Source organism: Astatotilapia calliptera, chromosome 7 (assembly GCF_964374335.1).
Source record: "Astatotilapia calliptera chromosome 7, fAstCal68.1, whole genome shotgun sequence".
Taxonomy (NCBI): Eukaryota; Metazoa; Chordata; class Actinopteri; order Cichliformes; family Cichlidae; genus Astatotilapia; species Astatotilapia calliptera.
Window position 1 is genome coordinate 15,786,880 of NC_137428.1, and position 21,755 is coordinate 15,808,634.

A 21,755-nucleotide genomic window follows, 5' to 3' on the forward strand; every position below is an offset into this window, starting at 1 on the left:
AAGCTACAGTTGTAGCCACAGCTGCCCTGGGGCAGACTGACAGAAGCGAGGTTGCCATATCACGCCATCGGCCCCTCTGGCCAACACCAGTAGGCGGTAGGGTAAAGTGTCTTGCCCAAGGACACAACGACCAGGTCAGAGTCCAGGGATCGAACCTGCGACCTTCCAGTTACAGATACGCTTCCCAACCCCCTGAGCCACGGTCGCCCATATACAAATGTTCCTTTACAGTTAAATGGCTTTCCTGCAGCAACTGCACCACTATTTGTTGAGGAATGTGTTTCTAGTAGTGGGAATTTCCATGTATGGATATGGCAAAGGATTTGTGATTTCCATGAATTTAAAGTTAATTGCTGTATTATCACAGACAGATGTGTAGATGTAATTGCCAACATTCAATAGTAGACCGACTTCATCTTGTTTTAACATCAGTTTACCAAATCTGCAGCACTAATCTCTGTTTTTGAAGCAACTGTTTCAGAGCAATAAGTTCATTGCAGTAATTGTAGTTGTCAACCACCCTCTTAAGCTACAGTTACTCTAGTTAAGAGAATAGAATCAGTTACATGGCCAAAACTGCCAACAGAGCAACACCACTAACATGAACTCATTTTACTCGTCAAAACAAAGCCATTGTTTCGTAAAAAGAAGAGTTTTATTTCATTTTTAACAAAGCCCAATACAGATTCAAAGCAAAACTGGGGAACACTGGCAATCTCAATCCAATCGTTTTTGGGACGCCAACACCAAAGAGGAGCTTCAAATAAAAAGGACAACAATAAAACAACAATACTACCCAGAAATGGGGTAAAGAAATAATGGTGCACGTTGTCAGACTTAAGAAAAATTGACAAAGGGAATCAAAATGTTCATGCCAGCAGCTGCTGAGGATCTAAATGTCAAATATGAGACACCTGTTAACAGCTTTGGAGGAAGGGAGGGGAAGAAAAAAGAAAAAAAGACAACTCCTATAAATGTGTTACATTTAAAGTTGTGAATGAGTAATTTGGTCAAATGTGTTAAAACTAGTCTGTGTGTAAATAACGAAAATTGTGAATTAAAACTAAGCTTTCCTCTGTGGTTTGTACATGTAGACCGTTCCCAAGAGAACAAGTTGTGTCCAAGATGGGAATTAAAGTAAACTGTCACGCCAACAAAAAAAACGGGAAACTATCAAAATCAGATTCTGTTAATGTCTCTACAACTAGTTTTCTACAGATACGTTCAACAGGTTCACCTGACAGCTGTGATGACATGTTGAAGGGTTACAAAATATATTGTGAGTAATACAGTTTGTGATTTTTTACGTCATAGTTTACGTAGTCTGGCGCACTTGTATCGTAGACTTGTAAAAGCCAAATTTAGGGTGTGGGAATAGAGCACGTGGCTTTGTTTTCCTTCTTTTAGGGGTTATGAAATATTAGGTTACCGTCTGAAATGAGCCGATCCACCCATGTAAACAGTGATTTTCTGATACAGAAAAAATAGTAAGTGTACAATGCATATTGATCTTTAATAGCAATATCCACCAGTTGAAAACACCAGTCTGCTTTGATATATTCTCATATGGGAACAAATATATTTTATAACAAAATAAATCTATACTGTTGTTTCTGTGATGGTAGATAAGGGTCGTACAATCCCATCAGCCTGACCTTCTTTGTCCATTTTAACAAAGAACTGCATGTAGGCTTAGCTCTGTCGGAAATAGTACTTGTGACTAAAGCAGCTCAAATACTCAAAAGGCTCTGCCTGAGAAGAAAAAATTAGTTTGAAGCCAAAAAAAAAAAAAAAGAAAAAAAAAAAACCTTTTCATCTGTATACCAGTTGTTAAAGTAATTTATAATAAAGTATGTTTCTATCATCTTCTAAAAATCATAAGCATTTTTTAAACTGTATCTTGGCATTTTGACAAAATATCCTCTTGGATATTTACACAGGAACAAAAAAATACTTTTCAAGCACTAAAACAAGCTTATATTGTGGGTTTGCAACAGAATAAAACAATTCTGAAATAAAAATGGAGAAAGGTTTGCATAGCAGATCAGGATACAACTAAAGAGGAACAAATCCTTTTTGGTACGAGTCATGACTGCACATTTTCACATATGTACATGAAAGAATAGTCCATTCATAGTTTCTCCCTGCCCACAGTTCAAATCAAGTTTACGTATGCACTGTAATGCTCATCAGTGAGAAGGCAGAGTGTGGGTACTTGTCCTCTCTGCTCTTCTAATAAAAGTCCATAGGAGTTTCTTTTGTGAAACTTTGTTTTGTTTTTTAAAAAGTGCCATTTTGCTACATTTGTCAGCTGATCCATGGTCTGCTACTGAACAGTTAATACAAGCAAAGTGTTACACAGCCCTCCAATATCACAGAGTTTCCTGATTCTATGAGATTTGGTCACATGGACAGTCACACACACACACACACACACACACACACACCAGGGGAAGAAGGGGAAAAAGGAAAAACAAAATTTGTAGCCGGTGAGTTCTGTTGCGATTTGATAATCCAGCTGGTAAAGCTTTTGGGAACAGGGGGAAAAAACAAAACAAAAACAAGCACCATAAGGAGAAGGCCTCAAATGTCCTCCGCTGGGCGAGTTCAGCAGTGTTCGCTCGATTCTGTGCTCCCACAAAAAGCAGAAAGGGGGGAAAAAAATAAAATAAAATCTACATTCAGACTCGCCTCAGGCTCATGGTTTAGGCAAAGTCACTGAAATGTTTCAGGCTTTGTTGTGACTTTTCCTCCAACTTCAAGTCCAATTCCGGCTATCGAAGCCTTAATCATGGTGGTCGAAACATGTCTCCAACTTCCATGGGGCCTTAATCGTCAATATGGATACGTCCGGGTCCTCATCGTCTCTGTTGAGCGTACACAGGGTACGCTAGTGTCACATTCAGAGAGTCATTGTGCTGGACCAAAGACGTGTGCTGGTAGTGAAGAACGAGTTCTTTTAATGAGTTGTACAGGTTATAAGGTTCAGCGAAGCCGTACCCTGTGGGGGTCTTGTTGATGACGCAGTGTTTCACCTCGCCGTCCACACTGCAAAGAGAGGACAGGAGTCACAACCTGCTGTGATGCTCTCCATCAACTTTAAAAGTAGTTCATTCAGTGGTGGCTGAAGCCGTAACAGCAGGAAGACATTTCAACACTAAAACTGCAATTCTTTGCTACGTAACAGCCAGATACGTACACCACACTGCAGGCGTAGCATCCCGCTTTGCTGCTGTCTCGAACCAGGAATGTTCCGTCTCTCTTGCCCTGGAGGATCGCCTCCGCCTGTAAGCGATTGATGTTGCCCAGCTTCCAGGTTCGCTCATCATGATGAGGAAGGTCTTCATCATCGTCCACCATAGAATATTGACTAAAAACACAAAACAAATATAAGTTGTCATGAAAAATGCACATTTTTTTGTCCAGCGAGTGGATGATTGACACTCGCTAACTTACTCTTCTGTGCTCTCGTTCTTGATTCCCAGCCACTCGTTGAGTTTTTTCTGCCTGACTCCCTTCTGGGTCAACCACCTACAAAGAGAAAAGTCATGGACATTAGAAAGCAGGACAGACCAATTTTGATTTCCCTCAGAGGGAAGACTAGTTTCCGATGTAGCCAGGATGCTGTTCAGGCGCTGCACTTACATGAGATACTGGTCTCTGGTCTTGCGGAGCTGGATGAGGTCAGGCTTGATGCTGTTCATCCTCTTGTCGATCTCCCTGTAGTCTGCTGCCTGTTTCTTCAAGTCTTCTTCCAGCCTGCGCTTGCTGTCTACTATTTCACTAATCCTCGATTTCAACTTCTCGTAATTTCCCATGATCCTGGAAGGAGAGGAAAAAAAGGATGAGTTCTGAGCAGAGCAAGCATTTCGTTATCAGCTGATGCACAACAAAGTGTGGTCTGCTCTTACCTCTGAATCTCTTTTTCATTGCCTTCTCTCCTGAATTTCTCAATATACTCCTTGCTGTAGCGCTCTTGTGTTTGGCATTGCTCCTCGAATATTTTGATAGTTTCATTGAAAGCCTCTATCGCCGTCCTTTTCATTTGGATTTCCTGCGAGCAGAAGCACAGTGTTAAGCACTTGACCTACAAACACTGCAGTAACACTCTTGATCCTAGGTGTGGGGTGGTACTCACTTGTGATGTTCTGGTGTACTCTTCATAGAGACGGTCGTACTCTTTGTTCTTTTCTTGGTATTGCTGGTGGTACTCGCAGAGCTTCCTGCCCACAGCTTCGATGTTGTCCTCTTTTACCACTTGATCCTGAAGAAAGAGTCATAGTCAAATACAGGAAAAAGTTGAGGTTCAACTGCTTTAAACACGCAGGTGTTTTAATTCTGCTGGGATGCATTGAGCTGCCACCTCACCTGCTGGTGTTTAGACACGGGGTACAGCAGCTTGACGTCTAGCTTGGGGTTGTACTGAGCCAGGGACTCGTTGCGATAGTGGTTGATGAGCTCGACGACTGAGTTGAAGGTTAGTGGATCAGAGAAGCCATATTTACCATCTCGATGGAATATCTTGATAAGCTTGTTGTTTCCTCCTTTCCTGTAGACGAAACAGCAGCGGCGGTTAAACCAACAGGTCACTAACTACAAATGGATAAACAGTCAATTTGAGGAAACAGAAGACAAGACACTTACCTCAAAGTCAGAGTGTAGTCTCCGTGCATTTTTGTAGAGGCGTCCCGCACCAAAAACGTACCATCTGCAGTGTCCCTCAGTTTCTCATTGACCTCCTCCCTTGAGATGTCTCCCCAGTACCATTCAGCATCTTGTAGCGCCATGTTGTTGTTCATACCGTTGTTAATCACAGATGTGGGCTTGGGTGGCTTTGGAGGTAGAGCTGCAGGAAAAGGCAGAGAACACAGAATGTAAATAAATCGACTACAACGCGATTAGGCTTATGAGTGTTTGTGTTAAAATAAAGCCGACTCAGAGCTCGAGATCTGGACATTTTAAGGCAGATTTTTAGGGGAACGCTTGCACTGCCTTTAAAATGTTTACTTGATCTTCTTGTAAATAATTAAAAATACAAAAAAAAAAAAATTGCTCTTTGAATTTATTTAATATTTCAAAAGAATGAACCCTCATCTGGATAGGCACGTAGGCACACATGCTCGTTCGCATGCATCCTTTTCCATGAATTGGGTTGTGGGGAAAGGAAAAAAAAAAAAAAAAAAAAAAGGCTTCCCATGTCTAACAGAGGCAGCATTGGTGAGGCAGTGGGAGGAGAACTGAAGCGTGAGTCAGGGAGAATGAATTTCATTCAAGAAATGGAGCCATCTATAAATATTTCCAGCTCCTAACGCAGCAGTGAAGCCTTTTTCATGCAGGAAAAAAAATGCAGAGAACAGCAGAAAAAGATGGCTGCACAACATTTTACAGTAAAATAGGACAGACTGAAATCCTAATGACCCTTTAAGCCTTTACCAGCAGGAAAGGCTGCGCTTTAACGCAGGATAACCAGATTCTCTTCTACCATCAGTAAATCAATTAAACTCTTAAAGCTGGAGCTCACCGTGAAGCTACCAGTAGCAGAGATAAGGCAGTCGGCTATTTTTAAACCCCACAAATCTGCACTGCTGTTGTTCGCTGCCACTGCATTCACAACCCTCCTGCTGCAATGGACCTTGCAGAACTTTGCACGCTGAAACCACAAGCACTGTGCACACAGCTACAACCGTGACATAGATTTCAAATGTTTCCATTCTGCGCAAATGCAACCTACCAATCCGACCACAGCGCTTCTCTGCATACCGCCTGCCTTCCAACCTGATCACACTTTGTCTCCAGATTACTAGAAATTTCTAACTCGCGTGAAGAAACCAGGCTTCTAAAACCAGAGCCAAACACCTCCACAGACAGACAACTTGCGCTGATCCAATCTCGCCTCTGCTCCACACAAATACTTTATTACAGCCACTTAAACACGTACTTGAAAAGCCATTAAGGGCAGCTTGCTCAGTAACGTGTTACATCACTTACCACAGCCAATCACACAGGGGGTCTGTCACCAACCGCTCCTGCATCTTTCATTTCCTGTGAGCGATGAGGTCATTGTAAAAGTGTCGCCTTTTTAGAACTCTAAATAGATAACTGAAACGACTGCGTCTCTGCATCAACCAGCACTGCGTCCCGGTGTGCATCCATCTGCGAAAGCAAGCGCGCCGCATCTCTCTGCTAGCAGAGGAGAGAGAAAGGACCTGCTCCCTGTTCCATGCTTCTCCTCTGTCATCCTCTCGCTCTCTGTTCAGCTTGTCCACTTGCTCCCCTGCAGGTTACTCGGCCCCTCCTCCCCGCGAGTGTCGTGCGGACATTTAGTCCGTCCCACTGCTTGCACTCGTAAAGCCTACTCTGCTGCAGCAGCACGTACGCAGCTAAATTATAATGCCTGGCCCGGTCAGCGGCACCCAGAGCTCCAAAATACGTCTATAATCCCACAGCGTGACGCTCAGCACGACAGGGATAGCTCCCTTGATTTCCTGAGTGAAATTAAAATAGCCCCAGTTCTTGGTAAAGGTAGAAGATTCAAGTGAAAGCAATCGTTGTCCTTAGTTCAATTGAGGAACAGTTGGTGGAAATTTTAGACGCTTAAGTTATATAGTTCACATCAACTACAAATGAGGAAAAAAAGAACAGGTTTTAATGTTTGAGTAAGACCTAAGTGAACAAACCTGTTCCACCGCACTTGGATAGAAAAAAAAAATACAACAGTGGATTTAAAAAGACTTTAACATCAACTAGCCATTGTCCACCATAGCTATAAACTACTTAAATGTTCAAGAGCCTCTTTTGTCTGATCTTAATGCAGAGGTTCATGCGCACTCTCCAAGTATGGCCCATAACTCATAAGCATGAGCAGTTGCCCGAGGCAAGTTTGCTGCTAGCAAAGATTGAAGTCTTACTAAAACACAAACCTATTATTCCTGTTCTGTCTTTTCTAAGCTGTGACATTTGTGTCTTAATCTTACGCACGAGGCCCATTTCGTTATAGCCTGAAGGCAAACGCAGCAGAACACACAATGTTCCACTTTTGACACCTTTATAAGACAAGACCTGAAACATCAAACTTACGTTGCAAGTTGTGCATGTCTCGAGGAATCAGTTCTCTCTTCTTTGCAGCTTCTCTTTTATTCCCAAACAATAAAGTAAATCCAACAGAGTTAGTTTCAAGTCCTTCTGTAAAGCTCCATTTCATAGTTTAGACCAGTGAGTACATGGACGTGGTCTGTTTTAATTCTTAAAAGGTCACGGCTTTGTGTGCCTCTTAATGAAATCCAGGTAATCCGCTCGACGTGAAGCAGGTGCCGCATGCGACTGTCTCACTGACTGACTGCTCAGTTCCTGCTGAAGGTGCGGTAAAGGGCTGAGTCTCTCTGTCTTTCCCTTTCTGAGCCCTGTGAGGCGGAGGCCTGCTCACGTGTAGTCACAAAGTTAATGATTAGCAGGAGCCGCTCCAGTGTCGATGCAGCCTGTTCTGAAAGCAGCCACTTGTGCCAGCTGCGTTGGTTTGTGTGTCTCTCTATGCTCTTTGGTCACTCCCTCTTTCTGTTTGTAAAGGCGGAGGCTTGGGGGTGGGGAAGGAGGGGGGCAGTCTTATGATTAACTTGCAAAGTTTCAAATATTTGCTGAGTTGAGCACTTTGAGACAGGGAGGACATGTGGACATCCACTGAAGGGGGAGGCAAGTGGCCCTAGAACTACAAGCAGTGCTCTGTGGAGCAGGCCGACTTTCCAGCCAACCAAATCTAAGTGGGCCTTTTGTCGCTTACTTAAAATAGGAACGCAGTAACTGGGAGGCACACACACACACACACACACACACACACACGCGCGCATACAGGTCATTCACAGAAATGCATGCATGTTCCGTACATGTGTGTTTAGAAATTAGGTTATTTACCCGTACTATTTGCATTAGACAGGTGACTGAAACCAGTCTGGCCCGACTAAACATTGCCATGTGTTACACTGGGTACAGTCTTTATGGGTATGTGCAGAACCAACAAAAAGCATTTCAGGGTTTCTCTCTTGCCTGCCCGACCATTCAGTCAGCCATCCATCAAGCCTACAGCCAAAGAGCTCCCTGCAGGTGCAAATCACTGACAGCTGAGAGCAGACCATGCACAGGAGCCTTATAAATAGTCCTAACAGGTAATAAAAAGTTTAAGCAGCCACAGTCAGTGCTGGGCCTGCCAATGACACCGCTCCCAACTAGAGCTGTAAAAACAGAACTGCCATGCAATGCTCTGCTGTCTCAAATCACCAGACCAGCTTTGTCTGTATGCAGTCCACTGCAGTAACACGAACAAAATCAGACTTGCACGAATCTGTCATCTATACCGTTGGAGGCACATGCTACATAACAGCAAAAGCCAGAGTAGAGACAAAAAAAAAAATAAAAATGTGCTCCAAGAACCACCCAGAATCTTACTGAAGATTTTACATCACATGCAAATTCCCCAATGTTCATATTCATGAGGCTGACAAAAATAAAGCTAGACAGAGAAATACTGTTCTAACACAAGTTGCTACTTTGTAGTCATTAAATTCCAGTGAGAACCTTTTACATAATACATAATACCATTTCATTGCATATAAAAAAAAATTTAAAAAAAACATTCATCTGCAACATGGAAATATGCTAGTTCAGAAAGAAAACTTTTCATGCTTTACAAACTGAGAAGACCTAATTCAAACCACTCCACAAAGACTCAACTAAGAACACTTGTTTCTACTAATAAGCACATGCTAAAAAAAAAATCAACTCGCTTTAGCGCCATAATATGAGTAACTTTCCAATCACTGGGTACTTTGTGGTTCCCTACAACTGCAGCAGCACTAAGTCTCGACCCTCCTCTTCAAGCTATTAATAGCTCAGGTCTCAGTCAGTGCTGTGCACAGTCAATGCAGAGCAAATTTATGTTCTCCTTTCAATGTAAATCCTGCACAAGTTCCTTACAGCTTTCAGTTAGATCAGTAATGCAAAGCACAACATCCTTTCCATCTACTTTTCCTTTTTAACTGAATGCATTTTTTTTTTAACCGTTTACTTTCATGCCCTGAGCACCCACAGTAGTAGGAACAGCAGTAGTTTTGTGATGGGTGAAAAATCGAGCGAAAATACAGCAGTCAATTACCTGGTGCAGCTTGACTGTCACTCCACTCACTGGTCACCAGAACCTCAATGATCTTGATGTGAGAATCCAGACTGGGTTCACAACTGTGAGGGGGACAAAAAAGCAAGGTAAACAAAGTTTGTTTCAGAGCCAAGGTGACAGTCACTGCTGCTCTGTGCGGTTTTCAATCAGATAGCAATTCAGGCTTAGCTACTTTAATTGTGCCGCACAGCTGGTAAGCAGAAAAGCTCCAACCTACATCCGTGTACAGCTAAAACACATGAATGTGTGATACACTGCAGTGCGTGTCTTGCCATTTCTTGACTAAGCCTGCATGCTTATCTGTCTGCTGACTGAGTGCCTATCTTTTACAAACCAAAATATGCAGTGCAGCATAAGCCTTACACTCCCAATACCCACCTGGTGGCCTGTTGTCTGAAAAACACAGGGCTGAAGATCTCGCCCAGCGATCTGGCACTGAGCAGGTTCTTGGAACCGTTTTGGCACACTCTAGCAAAATGCCTTAGCAGACAGTGGAGAGTCAGCCAGTACTGGGGAGGACGGCCTGGGGCGCTAGCAAAGCGACGTAGTAGCTGGGCACATTCCTCAGGATTCACCACCTCTGTTGAAGATGAGAATAGCCAAAACGTTCAGGAAGACAGGAGATAAAGTGCCCTACTTTAAAGTCTTCTGCAGTTGAAAAGCAGCACAAAATGAAAGCTCTCTTTACACAGTAAAGAAATGGAAAAAGGAGTCATGTGCAATAAAGACTTGGAAACCGCAGAGACACTGTGTGGTTGACAATGAGCATAAGGTACACTGGCAGGTGATTGGCTGCTCAGAGATGCTAGAGATAAACTTTCAGGCTTGTTTTAGTTCCTATTAACCGCAGATATCCTGTTTCTGGCCATGTGACAGCAAGAGAATGCATAACACTGAGAATTTCTTCTTTTCCCCTCTGCTTGCAACAGACAGCAAGACTAAGGTTAAGGAAATGTGCTAAAATACACAATTAGAAATAAATACATAGATTTCTATTTCTTATTTTCTTAAAGGACCCATAGATGTTTTAGAAAATAAAAGCTAATTTTACACAAACAAAAAACAAAGAAAAAAGAAGTCCTCAGACACAATGGGTACTGATGAGGTCTTGTGGTTTAGTGTTCATGAGTACATGATGTTCAGCAGCAGGGCACGAGTACATTACGTCAGCACTTCTCTTTAGGCCAACCTGTACAATCAACAAATGACCACTGAAACTGTGAGGGAACCTTCTGTTCTCACCTTTAGCACTGTGAACCATCTGAGCATATATTGCAGTGGGAATGATGGGTTGGGGAAGATCCTGCAAGTACCTACGCAGACCGTCACACAGGACTGGAAGCTCCAGGTGATCCAAGTCTGCAGATGGGGGGTCTGAAATGCAGAACGGCACAAAGACGCACGCTTGAACTCACTTCAGTAAAGTTAGGTTTAACTATAGCACAGACTCTTCTGGGCCAACAGACTCTTATGCACACACTTAGAAACCTTTTTTTATGCACCCCACTCATTTTTTCCACTCAGACTTCCTCTTCATATAGGCTTATAAAACACATGATAAAAAGAGCTACTTACCACAATCAAAATACTGCCTGACTTCAAGTCCAGCACCAGCGTTAAATGTTCTATATAATGTGGGGTTATCCAGACCTACAAAATAATTAACGAAACATACTGTAGAAACATAACATGCCAAATAAATGCCAACAAAAATATGAAATTGATTCAGTCAAGCTCACCTTTCCTCTCAATTGCTTCAAGCAGTTTGATCAAAATGGGTGGAGCAATCTCTGGAAGGGAAAACTGCTCCGTCAAGTCGGGCAAGAAGAAACCTAAAGATCGTTAAAAAAATAAAATAAAATATTTTTTAAATAAATAAAACAAGCAATTTCAGTTTGTGTAAACGGAGTGAAAATCCTCCCACCAAGGCTTAGTACAAATCCAGCGTCATACCTGTGAACCAAATTACTCAGTCCAATAAATATGCTGGCACCACACAATTTGCTAATAACAGTTGAATAATTCCATTTTAGCACCCCTGCCCTTCCCAAAACACAAAAGCCAGCAAAGCAAGAAGAGAAAATGTTTCTACATCCAACCTATGCTTTCCAAATCAAACAACACAATCACGACCAAGACAATCAGTTGCCCTATGCTGTTGGCTGTTTGCAAAACAGACACGGCTTTAAGGGGATTTCACTAAGCTCATTTCTTCGAGGTGAGTGCTGACAATGGCTGGTTTTACTTTCAAAACTGAGTCCCACACAGCAGAATTTAGTTACACTTTTTGGAGATTGTTCTATTTTTTACTCTTATGCTACTGTACCACAACGAATTCCCTTTGTAAGATCAAAAAAGTATCTATAGTTTATGTGTAACTAAATAAAGATATCAACTGGCCAGTCAGTTAAATACAGTTAATCCTGTGATGACTGTTCATGTGACCTTAAATGGTAAGGGGCTGCCATTCATCTGAACCAGCAAAGACTCATTAGATTCTTGACTCCTCAGAACTTCAAAGGAAGCAGGTACAAGACCAATGAAGTGGCTTCAAAAGTAAAATGTGAGTATTTATAAAAGGCTGTTTCAACAGGAGGTACTGAGCACTGAAGTTAAGGTTTGGCAGACCAAGGAACTAAGCAAATATCCTGTGATATGAGGTAAGCCAGGTCTGACTTTTTTTTTTTTTTTTTTTTTACTTATTTTTCCTTCAGAACTTTGCACCCAGGTGTGGACATGAAAGCAGGAGGGGAGTTGGCAAATCTAAATAAAATCTTCGCCAAGGCATATTTTGAAAAGGCTTTTTTCCTGAAAGGCTCAACTGTTCAACATCAGGTCTGCAGTTTCAAAATGCTGCAAAACTATGAATGGGACCCTTTCTCTTAACATTATTTTTTCTTTCCACCTAAAAGTGATTACTTTTTTGAATCAGGCATTAAAGGCCAAGTACTGGTGTGGCTAATACATAGACGCATAGGGGTTATTGAAAAGCTACCCTTTTGCATGAAAGAGGGTTCAGTCAGTTAAATAATAAATTCTGAACCACATTCTCTGGCTAGGGCAGGACCCAGGCTGCCTTGTTGTGTGTCAAGTACATGTATTAGTAAAGCCTTTCAAACCAGAGAACACACAAAAATCCACTTTGGACAACTGGTCATCTGGAAGATGTTATTGGAAATACAAACTGAAAGGGAATGGAGGGGGGAGGAAGGTTTCTCAGAAGTTGGTGTTCCATCTCAGACTTTGCAAAGTTTCCTGAAATAGAGATCGAGACATGCAGTGCAGCCATCACACACCTTGGAAATGTAATCTTTCTCCCAGACAAGATATCCAACACGATCTTCCTTCTACAGCCAAAAGGTTTTCTGAGAAACCAAATTCACAACCTGAAGTTAAATTTAGAACACTGACCCACCCGTTGTCACAATGTTCAAAAAGCACATGACAGCACGATGCCTGGAATTTTTAAACAATAAATCACAAATATGTGTAAGGAACAAGCAAATTTTCACACATTTACTTAGATTAAAAAACACTCAACACTTGAAAATGATTAATACATTGATATACAAACAGCTGCTCGTACTTCTGCACAGCTTGGAAACAAACCAAAAAACAAGGAGAATCTTCCAAGTGATCCTCCAGCCTATTTATTCCTACCACAGTCAGCCTCTGAGGGACACGGGTCAGGAAGGATATAGAGTTGCTTCTTGGTACTGTCGACAATGTGATAGTTTCGGCACCAATGGAATTGTATCAAGTAGCCGAAGAAATATGGCGGAAATGCCACAAGGTATCAGTGATGATTTCTGAGATGCCTTGGCATGAGATCAAGGCTCAACGTGCCCATACAGGCCAAACCACAGAAACATAAAGGGGAAAGGAAAAGAAAGAAGAAGAAACCTATAATTGATGTGTTCATGGAAGGCAAATTAATTCTAGAAAAACTTTGTAAAAATTGGTAATAAGTAAAAATTAGCTACAGTAAAAGCTATCCATTTCTTTTCTACTGCACATAGGTATACCTAACTGTGATAATGGCACAAGGTGAATGCAGGTTCTGCAAAACTCCTTACTGCAGCTTATGCAAACTGAATCTCCAACTCTCTCTGGAAAGGTAATTTTAATTCTATTAAACAAACAGGGCCCTCTATGTTTTACAGTAGCATTACGGCACTATTAACACAATGTGCTGGCATTTTGCTCCATTTACAACAGCTGACAGGCTACACTTCCTCAGACTCTCTCCAAGACTTGAATAGAAGCTGGTTTCTGTGGTAACTAGGGTATGGAGACAGAGGCCCCTTGGACGTGCCTCTACACGTCTGCATGTTTGGCAGACCTCATGATATCCCCCAAGGCCTCAGCCCGTCAGTAGTCAGTTAGACAACCGCAGGTTGAGGAAGTCGATGCAGCTGCCACTGGTTCTGCTGTGGTGTGGGGAACAATCTGTCCGGCTCAAACGGCACGTCTGAGCCGAAAGGACTGTGGGCAGAACAGAGCTGGGGCACTACCAGTGCACTAAAGATAGCGCTCACTTTGGATAAATTTAGAAGGCTGGAAAAAAGGTCTAGCCAAGGCACATTGGTGATAGATCACCACCTAACACATTTTAAAGTAAAAATTGTGCAAAATGTACAAAAAAAATTTCAAAGTTGTTTGTCTCTACAGTAGCATTTAGTAAGACTAGGTGCAGCTAGTTTATAGTATTACCAAAACCTAAAACCTTTGCAATGCCAAATTCTCTGGATTTTCTGTTGGCATGGGCAGCACTAACATGTCTGAGCATGACTGTGCTGAATAGTGAAGCCCTGAGCTGAATTAGGAAAAAGGGCAGGCAATGTCTCCTCCTGCAGGCTGGGAGATGAAGTGCAAAAGCAAAGTAACAGCCAATGAGGAGACTGTTGCTACAGCTTGGCAATTAACCCTATGAAGCACAGAGCATCAGTGAATCGCAAAAGTAATGCAAGCAGCCAGTTTCCCAATGTGAGATCAAATTTAAGAACCAATGAAGCCTCTCACATCAAATTAAAATAAACCAACTCCAAATCTGATAACTTAAATGGCTTGAGCACAATTGTACAACCTGCACTACTGCCTCACTTTAAATTATAAAGTAAAAGGATGATTAAACAGTGTCTTCATTCAAAGATTAGCCACTTTCAATGTGAACTAGCTTGTAATAGTGCACGGATTTATTAAAACCACAGCTAAAGTATATTATTTAATTTGAGAATATATTTAAGTTATCAAAAGGTCAAATCAAAACAGGACTAAAACTTTTTATTTTTGTTTGTTCTGATGCAAAAAGCCAAATGTCACCAGGGACCATAACAATCATAATCAAATTATTTTTGTTGGTTGGCAAATGACTTATTCAAGAACTTCACCAAGTTGGGCTTGAGCATTTCCAAGAAGAGATCATCTTAGCCTTGCACCTCTAATAGTATGAAAGTGGGGCATATCATGATGGCTGCTTAACCGCAATAGTTTTGAGATATGCAACTGCAAAGGCTCTTTTTCTGATGACACATTAAGAGGCACAGGAGGGAAAACACAAATATAGCAATTCTTGCCTTAACAGAAGTGACCAGGACTTTTGATGCAAAACAATGCAAACAAACTTCCAGGACAGATATAACTGAATGGAGGAGATGATTTATTGTGTCCACTCCTTAATGCAATGCAACATCTCCAGTGCACAAGAGCTGCCCGCACACCACACACATAACTTTCCTGGCACCAATGAAATTGTGTTACTCTCCAATCTCACCTTTGTTTAATTGCACAGAGTCTGTCTGCTCCTCCCTGCCTTATTTGCTTGCTCCATTTCTTAATCCTGCTAGCAGACATGCTCCGACTCCCGTAAAGAAGATTTGGCAATTCAGACTTCAGCCTCTGAACGGCCTCATGCAATGAAACAGTTATGCACACTTTGATGCACACAAGTCTCACTTGCTTAAACACACAATTTTTTTTTTTAATGAATCTGTTATTTTTTGAGTCCTAGTCTTTTTCCCTGTCATATACTGAGCAGCAGTAGAGTTGTCCCCTTAACTGTAGTGTCTATAACCTCAGTCTGACATTCTCTGAGGCAGACAGAAGGGGAAAAAAAAAATAAATAATTGTCATGTCTGGCACATCCACACAGATTAAGAACAGGTCAACCCCCCCCCCCCCCCCCACACACACACACACACACACACACACACACACACACACGTGTCACTGTTATTTAAAGCAGTTTAACAGTTTTAAGCAATGCTTAAAGTTCCTCTTAATTTTACATTTTAAACCGACCAGAGGAAAAATTAAATGCAAACAGTTATTGAAGCTACTACATTATTTGTCTCTGCATCATATCAGTTTACAATACAAACCACCCATGGAGAAGGCTACAAGAAAAAAATTAATTGATGAACACTAGATGGGAAAGGGTAGCCGGTTAATACAGACTAAACTTTAAAATGAAAAATGAAGGGACTGCTCAAAAGTAAACTGATAACAAATGGAAAAACTAAAAATGTGAGAGGAAAAACAACTTCGTCATCTTAGGTTTGAATCGGGATGCTAAAACAAACAAAAAACTAACAAATCGCCTTTCTTTAAGGACAGTCAAAACTAAATTTTATTATATCTGCAATTTAATGATGTGGATGCAAATTTCCTTTGTCACGTGGGCTGCTTTAAACACACTGCATGTGACAAGGCTCCCCTCCCCATTCTGGAAACTATGACAAGTCATAATATATTTAAATCCAGCTCAAGTCTGAGATTCACAGGCACTGAATTTGTCAATGACACGCTTCTCACCTCTGACTAAAGCTTTTTTTTCCTCTCCTCTCAACAGCTTCTAAACATACTAATATTCCACCTAGTACAAAAGTCAAATACATTTCCTTTTGCCAGCAGCTTGTCCACTCATAACAATGACAGCACAGAGCAATCGCTAGGGTGCTATTCATCATCCACCCATTTGTTGTATAGCTGTATTGTGCGTCGAGATACAGCAATCAGCACTTAGCACAATACAGATTCATCACAAAGGTACAAATCAGTCCACTATGCAGTCTGTACGTACCCCCGACTACCAAATTCCTGGCCCCAGCTGCCTTTAGTCCCACAGAGGAACACTACATCAGAGGAAACTATCACACGATAAACTTCTGCTGTGCTTATTCTGCTGCTGACTTGGATGGATTTAACGAACTGTGACTGTGCTCTGGACAAATGAAAAGAGCATACCAATTTGAAACCTACGCCAAGGCCATTACATGTATAATTTAAGAGAAAAGTGAGCTCTTAGCAGGGGGGGGGGGGGGAAGCAAAAAAATAAAAAAAAATAAAAAAAAAATAAAAAAAATAAAAAAATGACACTACCAACAGAAAGTGTATTCAATCCAGCAGATGTCAGCCTGAGTGCTAAAGAGGCCCCGAGAAGGAGAGCTGCATTATCTCAAACTCCAGCTATGCAGAGTGCTCTCCCTGAAACGTCTCCTCTGTACAGGCTGCACTCAGCCTTCCTGTAGCCAGCACAGATGCTCCATTAAGTACATCCATTACTAGTTATAAAATCCACATTTCATTTTTTGTAACCAAAAAAAGTCTGCATACACACCAGGAGGCATATTTAGCAGAAAGCTATAAAACATTTCACTGCATTTTTTTTTTGGATAAATACTGCGTACTATAATGTTGTGCACATGAAAACTTCAAACATACTGATAAGGCTCAGACAAGCAGGGGAACACAGCCTGCCATCAAATATATCCTTAAACAAGACCGAGCGTGTAGGCTGTACCTAGTGATAGCGTGCAGAGCAACAACCGGTTATTCATACTTATCTAACGTTTTGGGAAAAGAGGGGGGAAAAATGCTGATGCTGGCCAACAGATGGGAGGAGAAAAATAAAGTAATTACACACTGAAAACACAGAACTGAAAACACAGAGGTTAATATTAGGCCATAACATAGTCACTGTCTAAACAAATTTAACATGCAACGTGCTTGTTGGGCATCAGGAATTACACAATTGGCTACAGACTAAAAGTAGCTGCTTGTATTTTTTCTTTTAGTACTATGACTCAGTTAGCTTATTCGAAATTCCACCTCAATTACTTCTTTTTCACCATTAAAAGCAACATACTAGACGTGAAAGGTGTGAGAAGTTTTTAAACTTGGAGAATTTCAGTTTGGGAACCAACTGTGGATTTTTTAAATTAAATCAAATAAGCAAATTGAGCTCTGAGCTGGTTATTTGCTTTCCAAGTTCTTCTGCTTGGCAGCACCACACATGTATATTCAGTTAACTGAGAGGCCTAGTAAAAGGAGCAACACTTTAATGTTGTTTTTTTTTAAAGAAAGGCTGAATGCTGGAATGAGGACTAATAGTTTCCCAGCCCAGCCCTTTAGTCTCTCTCTTTCCCTCTCCACATCTGCTGCACTCATGTAAACCCCCCCTGTGGCTAAGGGAGGAGAGGCCCCTTTCCAAGCCCTCCATTCTCCACCCTTTTCCTGGGACCAGAGCTGATGGTAGGAGCTATCAAAACATTAAAAAAAAAAAAAAAAAAAAAAAAAGGAGGAAGAAGGAGAAAAAAAAAATCTGGAGTAGGAGGAAGGGAGCAGGATCCCTTGGTGGTGGGCAATAAATCACAAACACTCCGAGCAGAAGACCCTCTTCAAAGCCCCCTTGAGCATGCAGATCCCAAGCTCCTCCCAAAGCCTGCAACCTACCCCAATCCCAGCTGCAGCCCCTCTGCCAAGCCCCCAGCTCCACTTCAGCCTGATCCTCATGCACCCATCCTGAAACTAGCACAGGGACTCTCTTCCCCTTTCACCCACAACTCTGGGCCCTTTCTCTCTCCCCCCCCCCCCCACCCAGCTCACACCACCACCCAGGACACAGCAACTTTTCTTCTCTCAGTGCTACATTCACACTTGGCAGTGCTGCCACTCAACCACAACACATCCATTCAACATATGCCCCTTTTTTAACAAAAAAAAAAAAAAAAAAAAAAAAAAAAACAACAGCTCCTCATTCGCACTGTAGACCACAGCAAAGAATTTCACAACAGCACCACAAATGGCCTAAAAACTAGAAACCTGGCGACTACAGCTGCTCTTTAGGTGAGCAAAAAGCTTCAAGTGCACATTAACAAGCCACAGAGTCTTTAAAAAGACGAGTTTTAACTGCAGTTCATAGTTGCGGCCTGAGCTGTAACACTGACTCACATTTCAAAGGGTCATTTTGAACTGCAAACATCTCGAAATAATTTTTTTTTTTACCCACCAAAAGAAAAAAATTTAATTAAAAAATTTAAAAAAAAAAATAATAATAATAATAATATGGAGACACACCCCCCCCCCCCACCACCACCAAAATATTTCAGCTATAACTTAGATATTCTGTGATGTTAGTAATATGTGATTGATATTTTTACAGATTTAACGAGGTGTTTAAAAAAAAGACCAGAAAATTATTGGTTACATTACTTTTTTTTTTAAGCAAATTATAGTTTAAATGATGACACAATCGATCAATTTAGCTTGAGCTAGCTTAACTGCCCCCCTGCTACCAGTGTATACATTGAGCTACACAGGTACGAGAATTGCATTCCCTTAAGATGCAGTTTGAGGACAAAAATGGATGATCTCGGCTGGTAACATATGGCTTGCAGAAAATGCTCTGGTGTACTATATCCAGCATAAACACCAGAGCCCGTGTCCTCTGGGACTGAGCATGGTTCACATTCAGTGCAGCTGTACCGCACCAGGCAGAGTTGTTAAACAAAACCCTGTTTTGCAGCATCAGCATCCTGCTGATAACAGATTCACAACTCTGACTTGCTAAGGTTTTACTTTAACACTTAACTAGTTGTCTGTGTCAGTGGACTACCAGAGAATGCACAAAGCGACATAACAGGTTGTTTTTTTTGTTTTTTTTGGGGGGGGGGGGGGGGTTAATATTGCTAACATCAGTTTACACCCTCAGGATTTTAATACATTCAAATTGTCACAATTAATAATAATGTTAAGACAGATTATGAAAACTGTTGTAGCTTAAACTAGCAAGTTATACAGATAGCTCATGCATTTGTCCCCTTTTTCGTACAGAAATCACACTGCCGTGTATTATGCTGGTAATCCAGGAAAAAAAAAACCTTCAGAACTTTGAGATAAAGGAGAACACCCATGAATTTGATACCAATAAACATGGTTTAACAGCTCTTGTTTAAACTCACCTTGTTCTGAGTCCGAGTCCATCTCTGACTTGAAGGAGGAGGCTGGAGCTACAGGTAAGGGTCTCAGGGGCCTTGGCTTGGGTGTAGGGGGAGAGATCCATTTCTTCCCAATGTACTCTACATAGGTGCCAGGAAAGTCCCCTTTTTCCTGAGTGGTCTCGTTAAAGCCTGGCAACCAGCCAATCTCATCTGGCCGCTGCTCCAGGCCATCGGTGACCCCAAGAGCCACCAGCTCTCCTTTGCTTACCAACAATATATCCCCAACATGCAGATCAATGTCCTCCTCCCTCTCTTTTTTATAATCATAAAGTGCTCTGTACTGATACCCTTCAGCACTCATGTTTGTGTGTTTAATGTTCACTTGTAAAGATGAGTCTGAACCAGTCTTGTTATTTTTAAGGGTTTTTTCTGAGTAACTTAAGCCCAGCTACTCATTTGCTGGTTAAAATGGCTGTTGCTCCAACAAAGCTACAATTTATGATTTTACAGTGAAAACAGTCTCTAGCTTGTCTTCATTCTTTCACAGTTCCCGTCTCTCGCGAATAATTTGCAGCTCTCTTGGTGTGTTGCCTCGCAGTATGTACCCATCAGTAAATGGCCTGCAGCCGTGATCTTGATAATGCTGCCCAGACCTGTAAGATGAGAGGAAAGAGCATTTACAACAGGCAGCACAAGACTATGATGGGCTCCTTACAATGCCCAATGTGAATGAAATGGGTTATGCCAAGATTTTACAATATAAATACTGTAGAAGTCTGCAACTTCTCACAGTAGGCCCACAGTATACAGTAAATACATTTAAAATGTACACTTTTATAATGATACGCCATAATGCATTTGTGGCCCTACTTTGTCACATGGCTTCCAAATCATGTCTGCAACAGTTTTAATGTGTGCCATCACTGACCCACTCAGTATTTTTTTTTCTTAAATCAGCTGCCAACAAAATAACTATTAAAAAGTAAATAATTTACTGAAGAGCAGACTCCATATTGATGACAGTGTAGTTTTATTGGAACATTTACAGTTTCTGGCACACTGAAATCGACTTCTCTGCTGCCCTGCCAACATATAGTGGGCTAGCGTTAGCATTATACTTGACAGCTTTATTCTAATGCCGACAGAGTTATATAAATAAACATCACCCTTATTCATAGGTTTAGAGTTTTAAAACGCGCAGGGAGCGAATTTGTGCGTTTAAAAACGTATGCATGGGTCCAGTTTATTCTGCTGGCGGCTTTACAGCCCTGCGGTGCAACTTTACAGCCGCTGCAAAAATGTCGGGGGAGTAGTCAGCTAAGTTAGCTAGCCAACATCAGCCTGCTGCTAAACTAAACCACCACCTAATTAGCCATCAGCTAGAGGAAAACAGGATAAGGGTTTACTAAACGTCTCTATTTAAAACCAGAATCAGATAGCTTAGGCTATTAGCAAGGTTAGAGTTGTAACGAAAAAGTTAGCAGAACAGGGAATTGGAAAAAAAAATAAACTTCAATGAAAAAAAAGGAGTGCATGTTAAACCGAGGATGATGATGAGTCGCTTTAAGTAGTTTTAAATAACTCAACAAAATTTAAGTACTTAACAAGAACACGCTTTAATTGTAACTTCATAAGAAATAAATTCTTTGTAGCGAGGTTAAAAACACTGGAGAGCAATAACTTACTCGTACACGGATCCGCAGACGAATGCAACGAGCCCTCTTTCTTCCACACTAAAACACTTCCAATTCGTTATTAAGCTTTAGATCTGCGATGTGCGAAGATTTAATTGCAGCCGTTGGTGGATCTCTTACGCGCACGGTTGAAAAAGAAAAACTCTCGGCTCGACTTTAAATCCGATTTAATGAGAAGAACAAAATGTTACGACCTACACCCTGCCGACGTGACGGAACAGCTTCACCATCCAGAACAAATGTTCCCTTGAACGTCGCCTCTACGACCAAGAAGGGGGCAAGCACAGAGCGGCATCTCATTGGTCCATCTTTCTGTCAATCAAAAACGCCTCATAATCTATCCAATCGTATTCCTGTTGTGGTGGGCACTCCCCTCTCCGTGTACTCTTGCAACTTGAAACACCTGTGGAAATTACATAACTTTTGCACGCAGTCCTGCCATTACCTATGTTCTGTTGGCTGGTGAAATTAAACATCTAGCATATTTTTTCCAGAGCTGTATGATTTTAAATCATGCACACTAAAACAGTGTGAAACTAAAGCATAAAAGAGCAAAAATATATTGGGCTGGCCATATTCTTTATTGGCTTATTTTTTAATCCACATCTTGAACCTGAAAACTGAAATCCACTGAAAGATATAATTGGTATATGGTAGAGTTAAACTTGGTGTTTCGTC

General features: G+C 41.4%; 1 protein-coding gene across 2 annotated transcripts; it reads right to left on the reverse strand.

Moving 5' to 3' along the window:
* Positions 1-633: 633 nt before the first annotated feature.
* Positions 634-21,332, reverse strand: pik3r1 (phosphoinositide-3-kinase, regulatory subunit 1 (alpha)). 2 transcript variants are annotated; one of them, XM_026173191.2, is made up of 15 exons: positions 21,069-21,332; positions 19,405-20,036; positions 10,903-10,995; positions 10,739-10,813; positions 10,406-10,537; positions 9,542-9,743; positions 9,143-9,225; positions 4,645-4,846; positions 4,369-4,549; positions 4,139-4,264; positions 3,912-4,054; positions 3,646-3,822; positions 3,457-3,531; positions 3,200-3,370; positions 634-3,048 (listed from the first exon to the last, which is right to left on the reverse strand). In XM_026173191.2, the coding sequence occupies exons 2-15, from the start codon at positions 19,742-19,744 to the stop codon at positions 2,859-2,861; spliced, it is 2,190 nt and encodes a 729-aa protein (XP_026028976.1). In that variant the 5' UTR covers positions 19,745-20,036; positions 21,069-21,332; the 3' UTR covers positions 634-2,858. The 2 variants fall into 2 exon arrangements, with proteins under 2 accessions (XP_026028976.1, XP_026028978.1); XM_026173193.2 differs by having other exon boundaries at positions 21,272-21,309.
* Positions 21,333-21,755: the final 423 nt, after the last annotated feature.